At 40.0% G+C, this 13,554-nt stretch overlaps 1 protein-coding gene across 5 annotated transcripts in view; it reads right to left on the bottom strand.

Moving 5' to 3' along the window:
* Positions 1-4,990: 4,990 nt before the first annotated feature.
* SLC10A7 (solute carrier family 10 member 7) overlaps positions 4,991-13,554 on the bottom strand; it is a 148,642-nt gene continuing 140,078 nt past the window's right edge. For 3 of the 5 annotated variants that reach the window (XR_007708165.1, XM_050710242.1, XM_035549923.2), the window contains 2 exons: positions 12,321-12,466; positions 4,991-9,068 (listed from right to left, as the gene is read on the bottom strand). Coding sequence is in view for 4 of the 5 variants with exons in the window: in XM_050710242.1 (XP_050566199.1) it covers positions 9,024-9,068; positions 12,321-12,466 (191 nt within the window). In the remaining variant the exon portion in view is untranslated. The remainder of the gene's footprint in view (positions 9,069-12,320; positions 12,467-13,554) is intronic. The other 2 variants (XM_035549912.2, XM_050710241.1) reach the window with 2 other exon arrangements.

The raw sequence follows: 13,554 nt of genomic DNA, 5'->3' as shown, positions 1-13,554 counted from the left end.
AGAACATTTTCCACTTCTAGCATCTAGCGCAGCAGGGCTCAGATCTGGGCTGTAACACCTAACGCTATTGCAATAAAAATAACAGAGTACCTGTTTGACTCTTGCTTCACTCGGACGTTTGATCTGTGTAGCTCTTCTGTTGTTTGAAGCAAGCCAGTTATCGGGTGCACACACCAGAATTAGGGATGAACCTCAAAAAACACTGCTCACCCAGCCGCATGCCCTCTCAGCTACCTGTTACGAGAGAACAAGAAAGTTAGCGAAGGTGTGAACGTGAGGATGGGCAAAAACCCACCCTGGAACAAGGGCCCACCTGCGGCCGGCGATGGTGGAGGGGCACACGGAGAGGTGGGCGCTGTGCAAGGTTTTTTTCACCGACCCCCGGGCCCGGCCTGCGCGGCCCCGCGGCGCCGCCAGGGGGCAGCCTTGTCCCGCCGATGGCGGCGGCGGCTCCTCCGGCCCGGCCCGGCCCGGCCCGGCCCGGCCCGGCCCGGCCCGCAGCCCGGTCCCCCTGTGGTCTTCCGCCCGCCGGCACCGAGCCCATGGGGAGCCCCCGGCGAGGGGCGCGGAGCCCTGGCTCACCTGGCGCCTCCCCGGGGCTCAACCCTGTTAAACCAGGCACAGGTTGAAGGCACAAATTCATTCCTAGAGACCAAGAGTCCAGGCTGACCCACCAACACAAAATTAAGGCCCCAGACAACCCTCAGTCCAAGCCCGTCTCTTCACTTCAGGTCAAAGTACTGACTTGACTTTTGATTTTTACAGCACCACTGTCATGAGTTTTAAGCTATAATACGCACAAGAGATGAATAGCACACTTAGTGGATTTATTTGGCACGGCCTGTTAATTCTTTCTGGAGCAAATTAATAATAATTCTCATCTGTCAGCGTGAATTTAATGCAGGCTAAAAAGTCATGGGAAGTTTTCTTCAGATGGAACTCCATTCAAAACAGAACAAAAAAGATGACTGAGAAAAAAGCTTAATAAAGACTTTTTAAAACGAAAACCACTCAAGGCTTGACTGTTAATCAAAAGAACATTACTTACCTTACTCAGCATCGCTGGAACCAGAAGCTGCCAAAAGGTTTTAAAAAGGCACCCTTTTGTCTTTCTTTACAGTCATAATTTATAAAAGAGTTCAGCTGAATTATTGGCTATAAATACTCTTTTCTCTCTGCTAATGTATTGTGCTTCTGGGATTTTGTTCAGAGCAAACATTTTGTTACTAAGACAATAAACCCCTAAATTTGGGCTTCTGAAAAAAATTCAAACACGTTCCAAACAGCAGCTATTCAAACAACACTGCTATACCATCTTAACAAACTAAATTGTGAATATTTTCACTGATATTGAAAAATGCATTGAAATTTCTCACAAAATTTAATTTTTAAACACAGAAAGCTGCTGCTTGCAGTACACTGGAGCATATTTATTTATAAGCCAAAGCTAAAAATTCAAATGGGATGAATTACCAGAGAGAGTTTGCTGACAAAAATAATAGCTAGACAAGCAAAACTTCTTATATACATGCGAAATTTTAAATTACAGAACATATAAGGTAGTGGTTTAATGCACATACTGTTACACTGGGAGGGTAGTTTTTCTACATGCAATATGCACCTTACTTAAAAAAAAAAAAAAAAGTTACCTAAAAATCTGCCCAGGAATGGTACCAGTAAGATTTGAATTTTGCTGTTTTTAGAACAATGCCCTGTTAGATACTTTAAATGAGATTATTTGGGCATGTTTATATATGACTGTATAACAACACACAGCTCTTTATGCCTTTCATAAGTGAAGAGGCTATGCATTAGTGCCGTGCATCACAAATACACTCTACCCGATCTGAAACATGATCAGGTCGAAGACTCCACAGACTGCAGCACTTCTGTTCCGCTGACTCACAAACACCTCATGTATCACAACTCGGCGATGTTTTTACATTGGGAAGGGCCAGAAGGAGAGGAGTTTGTAAACACAGGGTGGCACAAATACGAGCGCGCTGGGGAAGTACTGCTCCCACGTTGCTGTTAATGTGGCTGTGGGATTTGACTCTGGCTTGGGGAAAGAGCCGTGCTTGATGCTCGTAGGCAGCTGAGCTGAAAAGACACAGACTTCCCATGTTAACACTCCATGAGCTGCATCAAACAGTTACTGTTTGTAACAGCTAATAGCTGGCTGAAATTGTCATACTTTTATTTTTAGTACACTATATTATGCCTCTGGGATATATTTTATTTATCGAGGAATTGGACCTAAACAGAGATGTTATACCATTTTCCTAAAGGGCACTTCAGACAACTCTGCGAGTACTTGAAAGGCTGTACATGCGCTCTGGGGAAGGGGCAGAGTGAATGCATGAGTCAATACTGTACAGGCACCTTTCTGACTCCTGAGCTACTATTTGGAAATTACAGTTTATTTTTCAGACAATCTGAAATAGAAATATATAAAATATTTCACTGATAAAAAAGATTCTTTGTAATTGTTATAAATATTGAGTTCCTACTGAAATGATTCTAATTTAAAACAACATCATGAAACAGAGCAGGCAACGATTTGCTGAAGATCTTGGCAAAATATATCACACCGTAATTGATACATACATTTTCCATACTGCCATCAGCACCAACACTGGGTGGAGGCTTTGGCTCTGGGGCATCAATCCAGACTTGAATCCCGCTCATTTTACAGCAACGCTACGTTGCATCGGACAGCTAAGAACGCAGAGGAGGGTTAGACTCTGCTCTTGGAAAAGTGTTATCTTGACTCTGGATTTATTTCCTAGAGAATCCTTTGATCCCCGACTGAGATGCAATTTTTCCAGAATCCTTTAGCTTTAGCAGCTATTTATATATACAGCCTAGATTGCCACCAAGGCTAAAGAAAACAATCAGCAAAGGTGGCACTGCCCGACAGAGCAGCAGCCACCGCAGTAGATCCGACAGCCAGGTGCAGGCCCACACGCGTGCCGGCACTGTGGCACAGGGGGGCTGCGAGTCCTGATGAAAAACATAGGAATTGGAATTTGCATGTCTGAAGTTCTTCAGTGTTACGTTGAAGAGACAGGGGAAAAAAAAAGACATGCTATTGCAGATGTCATCAAGCACTACTGGTGAGATGCAGAACTACATGGGGAAGGCCCCAGGAAATGAGACACAATTTTGGAACATCGGGTATGGGCTGTACAGCAGACAAAGGATGCTGATTGGGAAGGACTGCAGTCACAATGCTAAGGAATGGACAGAGCACAGAATTGTAAAAGCTTTTGTCAATAGAATTTCATACCCAATTATTGTCACGGGACTCTCAAATTTTATTTTCCACAATTCCTCTGGCAAAAGGCCAGTTCTCACATGACCTCCATAATTTTTTAAATCATATCAATGAAATCATCTTTCCTTCAAGGCAGCCCATTTTCTTCCTGTTAAGAGTTGATTTCCTTGAGAATTTGGAACCATCTCATAAGAAAACTGACCATAAATAGTAATTTTTCTCTTACAGAGATGAACATCTGCATGCTGACATCTGCAAGCCTTTGATTTCATTACAATTATACTCACTGGAGACCACCCATGGCTGATGCTGTCCAGAGAGGGTTTTTTCTTCTTCACTGGGTGAAAAATGGTTTTGCCAGGCGGCACCTCTGAACACAGGTAAAGATCAGACAATATGCACCCGCACAGGATGCCTTGGAGACAGACGGCCTCTTCTGTGTGCTGCGGCTACGAAGTATTGGCTGTCTCTCTGAGCACGGATAACAACGAGTTCCTAATCTCTTGCTTGCTTCCAGTCTGGGCTAGCAACACAGAGCCAGAACTGATTTGGACCTATCAGATATGTTAAGAGTTAAATAAGTTATTTTAATAGCCATGTAGTTCTCCTTTATTATATTGCTTTTCAGTAAGAGCTTGCACTGACTTTTGTATTTTTTTTTCCTTAGGTGAGCTGAGCCCAACTTCAGGAGAAATACTGAAATCTAGGAACAGTATTTCACTTAAGGAATGCTGATGTTGGGATCAACTCAGTGGGGCTCTTTTCTGCACAATGATGACAAAGGCCTTCAGTCTACCTGCCCTCCATGCTCAAAACAGCAGTCAGCAGGGTAGGTAGCAGGGAGCAGAGTGTGATTCAAGAGCAGTTATTGCTCATTTCCTTGTCACTCTTATAGGTCACTGGCTGGCAGAAATCTCTACAGAAATGCATCTAAAAATATTTTGAAAACTTGGCCTCCACTGATGAGAAAATTAAGTGGTGACTCATGCTCCCATCAGCTCCAGACTTGATTACTGCAATTTGATGGACTGAGAAGCCGATATTCCACTGAGACTGCAATTTGCTTAGGGGGAGCAGCTGAGAGGCCTCATTGGCACCAATTGCTTCCAACACATCTCTCTTGTCCTTTTAATCACTAGCAAATTTAATTTCACTTCTCACTGAAGATCTCACTCTCCACCTTTCTGGCAAAAGAACAATTTAGAGGCTGATTTTGTGACCTCTGCTACAGCTCTACATTCCAGAATGAAGCAGACCTGTCCGTAGCAATGCCTTGCACCTCTATTTCCTGGCATTTCCTTTTCTACTCCTGCAATCTACACCCACTGAATAGTACTTGTTCCTACTACTCACGATTACTTACCATCGGGTAGGGTGTTCTCTGCTGAATGAGAATTGTAGAGTAACTGTACATACAAATTTCAAAAAAAATGAATTCAGAATGCCTCCTCAAAAGAGCTCACAGTCTAATGATCGCAAGTGATACGTGGTTCACAGAAGAAAACTGCAAAGAGGGGACAATCTCCCTCTTCAGACATCGCGCCAGTAAGATGCCGTACTTTTGGTCTGGGAGACTGGGGCTACCCAGAAATAGGGACAAAAGAGATTAGGTTTGTTACATGCTGGAAAGAGCAGGCCATCAAATATAAAACATAAAATACTCTTTATTTAACACTCTGCATAGGCTACATTATCACAGAGCATTGTTAGAACTATGGCAAGGCTTTTCAAACAGCTTCCCTTGGGAGACTACTCCACAGCTTAACAGCCTTTTCACTGGAGATGTCCAAGTGTAACCAAGGACAGAATTTAGTCTCTTGTCTATTTAACGTGTTTGCAAAGGTCTCTGTGTGTTTCTGGCACTTTATAATAATAGTAATATAAACACATTAGGATTATAACAGAATGGTGAAACCGTGATTTAGCCTCTTACTCTGTTGTAATTCCCAAATGCATCAACATCTATTTAAGTGCAAAATAGTCCACAGTTTACAAATACAATGCCGTGATCATCTGCTGTAAAGGTTCTGTATAAGATTACGATTCAATACAAAAGACAATTTGGTGTCTGAAATTTCATTTTTAATGTCAGAATAACAGCAAAAAAAAAGTCTCTCTTTCTCCATATGCAAACTTGCAAAAAATGTATACCAGGGACTTGGGCCTTTCTAGTATTTCTACATATGTAACTGCTCATATTTTATGCACGTATGCACTTACACATAAATAAAAGTGCTTGCAGACAGACAATATTTCATCTTTCCTTCTAACCTCCTGCTGTCAAGATATTTTCACAGAAAACCATACACAAATAAAAGTTCCTCTTTCTCTGACTGCTAGAATAACTAAGGGGACTACTTCTGTAAAACTAAACTGCTAGATTACTCTCCTTTTGGTCCGTGAACAAGCACAACTGCCCAGCTTCTGCTGAGACTGTGGCTTTTCTGTCATATAACCTATTCACACGAGCTAAAGGATATATAAGAAGAATTACAACCAGAAAATAAAGATCTTAATTTTAAATATGTAAAAAATGATTTATCTTGGACCTATTACTGGGGTCATCATAAGCTTCTCAATTTACTGCACAAAAGGGAAAATTAAATGTTTGAATAACTCAACACGAAGTGCCAAGATTCCCAGTGAACTCTGAAGTGCTGTTTTATTGTCTTTTTTTTTTTTTTAGCTCTGATAACGTTAGACAGGATTACAGATATGTAAAAGCTAAGTATTAACGATCAAGAAAATCCTTATGTTTTATACACAAAGTCCTCATTTGCCACCAGTTTTGCCTGATTATGTTCTATACCAAGTATCTCTGTTAAATTTAAGGCTAAAAAAAAAAATAACGTTTCTAACTCTCTACTGAAAAATTGTTGGAACTCAATGAATTAACTTCCATTTGATTATAATCTACAGTATTTTGAGAACTTTCTTTCCCCAAGTTTAGTTCATAAAATATTTCAGTACAGTTCACAGATCTTTTTTTTTTTTTAAAGGACAAGCAAACAATTTAAAAGCTTACTCACAAAAACAAACAAAAAAACATAGGTAACAGAGGTAAAACGTTGACCTCAATAAGTAATTTTATCTTGTTTTCCTCTTTGCAAAATTAAATTCAAAATCATTCTGTTTATTAAGAACATATCAGCATAGCAAGTCAGAAACAGACATCTTAATAGTCTTTAAACATAACAGGATTGATATGCATAACTAAGTTTCATTAAGTATGGATTTAAAACATGTATTTCAGTTTTGGTTCATATGCCCTTCAGATCAACACCTCCAACACTCATACACATTTACATTGCCCCAAGCAAAAATGACTTTGTAAAGGCTTTAACAGAACTCCACCTTAAAACAGTCTGAAATATTCTTAAATGCAGAAAATATTTAACAAAGAAAGGATGTTTTCAGTGGAATCTAAGCAAGTTGTTGGATGTACTGAAAGTAGGAGATTCAGTACACAGAGGTAGCTCAGTAAGGGTAGCTGCAGTGTTCTGACTATTTAGAGCCACACAACCACACTAAATTACTGTATGTTTGAACTTGTCCTGTATGTATATATAAAAAAAAAGCCATCACTCTTCCTGGGACTGTTGCTTTGCCATTCAAAACCAATGGAAAGAGACATTAATTTCAGAGGGATTAAGTCCTTACAACATTCTGGATGTTCAGGTTTATAACAAACAAAAAGGAGCTGTCCTGAGTCTGGACTCTGCTGCAAGGAGGGTTTTTAAGCACAGACAAAGGAATTTTTAAGAAAGGGCCCAGGAACATGCATATTACTCTCTCCAGTTACCTCCCAGGTTAGCCTGTTCGTGGATCTGACTGCCATCTAGGGACATACTAATCCAAACTGTGAGCTCACTGCCTGCTGTCCTTTGCTTTACTGGCTAGTGAGAAGAGAGCACAGCCCTGGAGGACAGTGTGGGTGTCTCTCAGCCCTCCCACAAACTCAGTGTGCAGAGTTTGATTCCTCTCCAGGGAATGGAAAGAATTCAGCTTATTACCACATCATGTACCTTTGTTATGTGGTTGTTTTATCAGTGACGACAATTTTGAATAAGGTGACACTGTCGGCTTCTGATAGTTTCTCCTACAGATGGCTACAGAGCAGTCTTGCACTGACAGACCATCAGCTAAAGCATTGATGATTGGTACCAGACTGCTTTCCTGTTGTTCACAGGAATACCAGACTAGAAAAAACACACTAGGTAAACCAAAGACAATTTGTTTTTCAGTAAGGCAAAAGGATATGAATTTCACATGCCTATTCTCATAAAAAAAGACCTTTAGCTTGCATAAATGCCTATAGCCTTATCAGAGCTATAATAATTTACATCTGCTAAAGATCGGCTCAGTCACACCATTTGCTGCAATGTTAACTGTGACACACATGACATTTCTGCACTTACATTGATCTGCGTTTGACCAATTTCTTCCATTCCTTTTAAATGTTTTTATCCACAGTTGCCAGCACAGCTTTTGCAGATAGGAACCCTCAGAGTCTGGTGCAGAGTCCTCTTCTGAAATCTTAATCTCACAGACAAGACGCAGTGCTGGCTAGGTACTTACAATATATGCCTGTGCTCCCATCTCTTCAACTCTCCCGTTAGAAATAATATTTTGTATATGTTTTATATAGTTTCACTAAAAAAAGTAACATTTGATTTTCTAAAAAGTTGTCACTGATTGTCAAATTAGCTAAGATAGTGTTCTTGTTACTGTAAGGATCTTTTTAATCGGCAACAAAAAATAATTGTCAACTCTTATCCTCACAAGCTATTATTCATTACCAATGCAGCAATATAGAAAACATAGCTTGGCTTACTACAATAAAGACTCTGCTTCGATATTAACATCCTAAATTCTGTCACTGCAGATCTCTGTGCATTGCACCAGGGGAAGGAAAACAAAAACAGGAACAACAACAACAAAAAGAAAAAGAAAGAAAAACAAAAATTTGTGTTCTTCAGGGGTAAATTATAAAAGATCTCCTAGCTGCAAACACAAATATTTCACTCATAACCCAAGCACCAGACCATTTCTTTGAAGAAGCTTATGAGGCATTTAAGATATACAATGGCACAATATCATACAATGGAATTGAAAGAATTTTCCTGAGAAACCATTAACTTTGAAGGAATGTCTAGACAACTGTGTCAACAAATGCAAATAATTCATGCTTCTCAGCTTCTATCCAATAGATGGCCCCATGCTGAGTATACACAAACTCAGAAGAAAAAGGCATGTCACAGTCATATGACTAGGGAGTGTAACAGAATCACACAGGAATTCAAGTCAATCTTGAAAAAAACCTTCAAGAAAGCTCTTCTCCAGGGTAAGCCAGCAGTGGGATAGGCTTCTGGTCATTTTGGCTAGTTTAAAACAGAAACTTACAGCTGGTGCACCCTGGCATCAAAGCAGGGATAATGGAAGAAACAGCTGTTAGTCATGACCTCTTCATTTCACTCTGTTAGAAAAATAAAAACTGAAAGACTCCAAAATACTGTACAACTTCTTGCAGTAACCAACAAAGTGGCTTCTGGAAACAATGCTTTTGCCAAAAATGCATCTGTAAGGCACTTAACAGGTATTGTTTTAATATATATATATAATATATGTATATATAAAAATAAAATATGCACTGAAGCAACATTCACAAATACCCAGTTGTCTCAATCGTCTGTGTGTACAGTATAGTACATATATACATTCACTGTGACACAGGCCATCTCCATCATTATACCTTCACAGGTACTTTGGGTTGCCTGGTTAACTTCAGTGCCTGTGAACAGGGAAAGAAAAAAAACAGTCACTTTTTTATATTAAAAGAAGATCAACAGCACAAGACAAGCTTTTTATTGAGGGGGAGACAAAATGCTCCATGTACTTCTGGGATGGTAAGTTATCAGCTTGCAGCTAATAGGCCACTCTTTTGTGACGATCTTTTTATCTCTGATAGCCCATCACAACCTCCTCATATACAGACAGACATAACAGAGGAACCTTAAGGAACACGGCTAGATTGCCAGTGAAGGAAGCTAGGATGGGTCTCAGATGTCTTTTAGAAAGCAACTGTTGGGACCCCAGTCAAGAAACCACCTGTGGCACAGATACAAGAGCTTCTTTGAGCTCCTCAGGGGAAAGACTGTGATGAGAACTTCTACAAACACTTTTTTGGTCTCTGGCCTCCTTCCACGTGGCTCGAAGCCTGCTCAGAGCATAGTCACTGTTACAGTGGTGGATGTCATGCACCTTGGATGTTTACGCCTTCCTTTCTGAGGATAGGGAAGAGTAAGCCAAGTCCAGAGCTGATCTTAAGCCAGGTGACTGACACCTGAGGATCCTGTTTAAAATGTCTGTAGCTTTAGTCTGCTCTTACCAAACATTTTTGTAAGGAAGAGAGAAACCCCATGGAGAAACCTTGAAGCGATGGCAGGGTCAGCCAATTATGGTAGCTGAACTACTCAGTATGTGACAGAGGTTCAACTCAAATGATAGGTGTTCATGTTTCCAGTTTGGCAGGAAGCACCCTCTCTAACCTAGGAGGCAAGTGTGACAGGCTTAAATGGGGTTAGGTTTTCAGCTGCTCCTTTATACAGATGTGAGCACTGTGCAGGATGCCTTCTTTTAGTGTGCTGTTCAACAAAAAATACTCAGTGTTTCTTGTGGCCTGAGAGGGAAATTCATCAAATTTGGAACCTTTGCTTTCCATGTCCTTTTGGGGGAAGTGCCCTGACAGACTGACATTTGCTTGATGGGCAAGACACTTACTTCTGGAGGATTGTTGGCTGAACAAGCAATTTTCAGTCTGAGAGATAAGTCTGATGGGTCTTCTTATTGTAGATATTAACCTTTAATATTGTACATTTCAAGCTTGTACGCACTGCTGAAAAAACACTCTAGCACAAATGTAAACCCTTTAAAAAATCTAAACCTTAAAAAATAAATAGGCTATATTCCCCTCAGAAACACCAGCATTTAACTATTGTTAAATCTAGCCATTTGAGATTAGTCTTTTGGATATTATTCAGTGAGAGACTTTGGAGAGAGACATCATTCCACATTTTGTTTGGGGAAACAATATTTTAACTTTGTAGTTTGGCAGATTCTGCTGCCATATTTACAAACTAGAAATACCGTACTGCAGATGAACCTCTAAATATTTAAATTCAATTTCATACAACCAGATCACATGTACTATCATAATTAAGTAAGAATGTCACTGCAGTTGAGTACTGTGACTGGATAACCGTCTCCCCCTGCAAGAGAGATGCCAAAATGAAGCCAAGGTGTTTATAGAAAATAAACATCAAGGGTGATGATGACATGTTTATTTTCAAAGCAGGAGACCATTATCCAGTCACAATATTCACTTCTGTTATACTTATTGCAACTGTACCAGACCCAACCTCATTGATTTTTCTTATGAGAGTAATTAAAATAACATTTGTGAATAATACAGAAGACCAACTGATAAATCTGCTGCAACAGAACAACAATCCCCTGAAGTGGCTCTATGGTAGCATTACAGTCTGATTAGCACAGAAGGTTTATTTGAAGCTTAATGAATAAGAAACTAGTGCTGGTGAACTGTAAATCTCTCCAGTACTGGGCTGACTTTTCTGATGCCCTGTTTAAAGGCTGTGTTAACTTGCAGCAACTGACAGCAGCCCTTGAAGGCCATTACCACCCCTGAGGACCAGGGAGGTCTGGATGAACTCCAGCCACACTCCTGGTCTTGGCAGCAGGGAGCAGCTAGACAATGAAGAGAAGCCAGCATTGCAGGGATCGTTCTGCCGCTGGTAGCGTCAACTTTGGGCTATCATTCTTCAGGAACAACATGCAATTTTCTTTAAACAACCTGTCTCCTGATTATTTCTGATAATTAATTCTGATAATTAAGTAGTTATCATTATGTGAAACTGATGGAATCTCAAAATTAAATATGATACACAATTTTCCATTTTTGGATGCTAAGTATAGCTTAACAAGATCTGATTTCTGGAAAACTGGGAGCTTTCCCACTTTTCATAATTCAGGTAACCAAAATGGAGCCACACAAAGGGAGTAATTTGAGGATTAGAATTCAAGTTAGCAGGGTGATTTTACTGAAGAGAAGCTAGTAAAATGGCAGCCCACTGAATTTTGCTGAAAATTGGAAACACAGAAGACATCAAAAAAGCTTCACCACTGACAGGTGAAGAATTCAGAGGACTGGTGGAGCTAGGCTTTCCACAATATGTCTCAACCTTCACCTAAAATGACTGTCAAAGATTACTTCAATTGTCACAGCCACTCATCACCTTATCCTCTCAAAACATTAAAGAAAGCTCTATAATCAGTTGCAAATACTAGCCTGTGAGGTGGCTACTAGTGTTCTGAGCACCTGACAGAAGCCACTGCAATTTCATACAAATCACAGAATGGCCATCAGATGTGAATAGCTTCAATCAGTACTGAAATAATTGCAACTTGAATCAGTGATGCCAATGCAAAAATCTCTAGGTTACAATCTATAATCCTACAAGCTACCCCAGGCTGTATTTTTGTCATGAGATGGGATGCAGCAAACTTCTGTAGACTTCTTGCTATTGTAAAGGATGACCTAAGTAAGAAAAAATACCTACCACCATTAAAAAGTTCTCATCCTGCTTCAATTAAATTCACAATGGGTCCTCATTTTATTATTAGTGATTATTACTTGAACACTGAGCCATTTTTACTGCATATAATCTGAGTTCATAATTTGAATGCTTGCTGATGTGAAAGGAACAAGCTGTAAAGGTCTAACTTCTGGATTTGAACCTTTACAAAGACAAGGGGGATAAAGTTCATCCTTTTTAGTGTAACTCTATTGTGACTATCACTGTCATATAGGAAGTAAAAAAACAACAAAAAACAAAACAAAACAAACAAAAAAAAATCCCTACCATGGGACCTACAAGACGGAAACTGAGGAGTTTAAGACTTGTGTTTAGGTATTTTTTTCCTCATAGCAGACTTTCTATTATAAATCAAAAAGAGCAACTCTTACCTTTTGCCTAGAAACCATCCAAGATTTTATTGTTGGTACCAAAAGACTGCCAAGAAGAATCTGAGCAGGATGATAGATGAGTAAGGGGACAGAAATTAAGGACAGGTGCTCATAACCTGCAAATACTATCTTCAGCATTGGAATCCCTGCAGGCAGAAAAACAGGAGACAGATTCTCAATTCAGATTTCGAGTCAAGGACAAAAGCAAAGCATTTTGCAAAACAACCCAACCAGCCAATCCCCCCCAAGAAAACCCAACATGAAGGCACAGAAGTTGTATATATTAAAAAAAAAAAAACTACCAAAAAAAACTGGAAGAAAATGAACAGCAACAAAAAAAAATACATTGCAGAGAAAGCTCTGTCAGAAAGGAAGCAGTAGGGGAATGCCATAAAGATCTTTTCTAATTTTGCTGATAGCTGCAAACTCCTGCTGAAGACTTGATATAAAATACATCTGTGCTACAGCATGAATGCTCAGTTGCCAAGCATAGGTCTGTACTGTTTATTTATGACTTTATCTTGCTGTGCTGTTTCACATTTTCATGATTGTCCTCCATCCAAGCAGTCCAACTCCTGCTTGTAACTTTTTCTTCAGTCCATTCACCACTGGAGGAGGGTTGCATTTTCCAGGCATACTCCCTGCCAGTAAGTACCCAAATGACATCCTTAGACTGATTCACACAGTTCAGTTGGAGAGTCAAGAACTGTGCAGGTGAGTGCTCACATGTTAGAGAATAAAACTCTCTGCTCTACCTGTATATTTCAGAAGAGAGACAGCTTGAGAGAAAAAAGGTTTAGTGAACTGAGTGAGCAATATGAAGAGGCCATACCTATGCAGAATTAGAGAGCAGCTGGAGTAGAGAAGTTGCTACGTGTTGGAAGAGCTGAATTTTAAGAGAGAGAGACATAGGCCATTTTTCTGAAGAGCTTGAATTTGTGCTCAACAGTGCTACTTCTATTAGACATCTCCATGCGCAACCTTCCCACTTGATGAAGTGATATGTAAGATTACATTTGATTTAGTTTTTGCAGTAATGAAACTGATTAAGCTGACACTGAACATTTTATTGTTCAAAATGGTCTGTTTAAATCTTGCAACTTTGTTACCTGCTCCACAAAGCATGGGCAGGGGCAATCCTCACAACCATCTCTTGTCTTGTTTGACCAGTTGCAGACAAGAGTTGCTGCTAGTGCTCAGGAGCCCCCTGAGAACATACCTTACTTTCTCCCTG

Source organism: Cygnus atratus, chromosome 4, assembly GCF_013377495.2.
Source record: "Cygnus atratus isolate AKBS03 ecotype Queensland, Australia chromosome 4, CAtr_DNAZoo_HiC_assembly, whole genome shotgun sequence".
NCBI classification, from domain to species: domain Eukaryota; kingdom Metazoa; phylum Chordata; class Aves; order Anseriformes; family Anatidae; genus Cygnus; species Cygnus atratus.
This window is presented reverse-complemented; position numbering and strand designations above follow the sequence as displayed.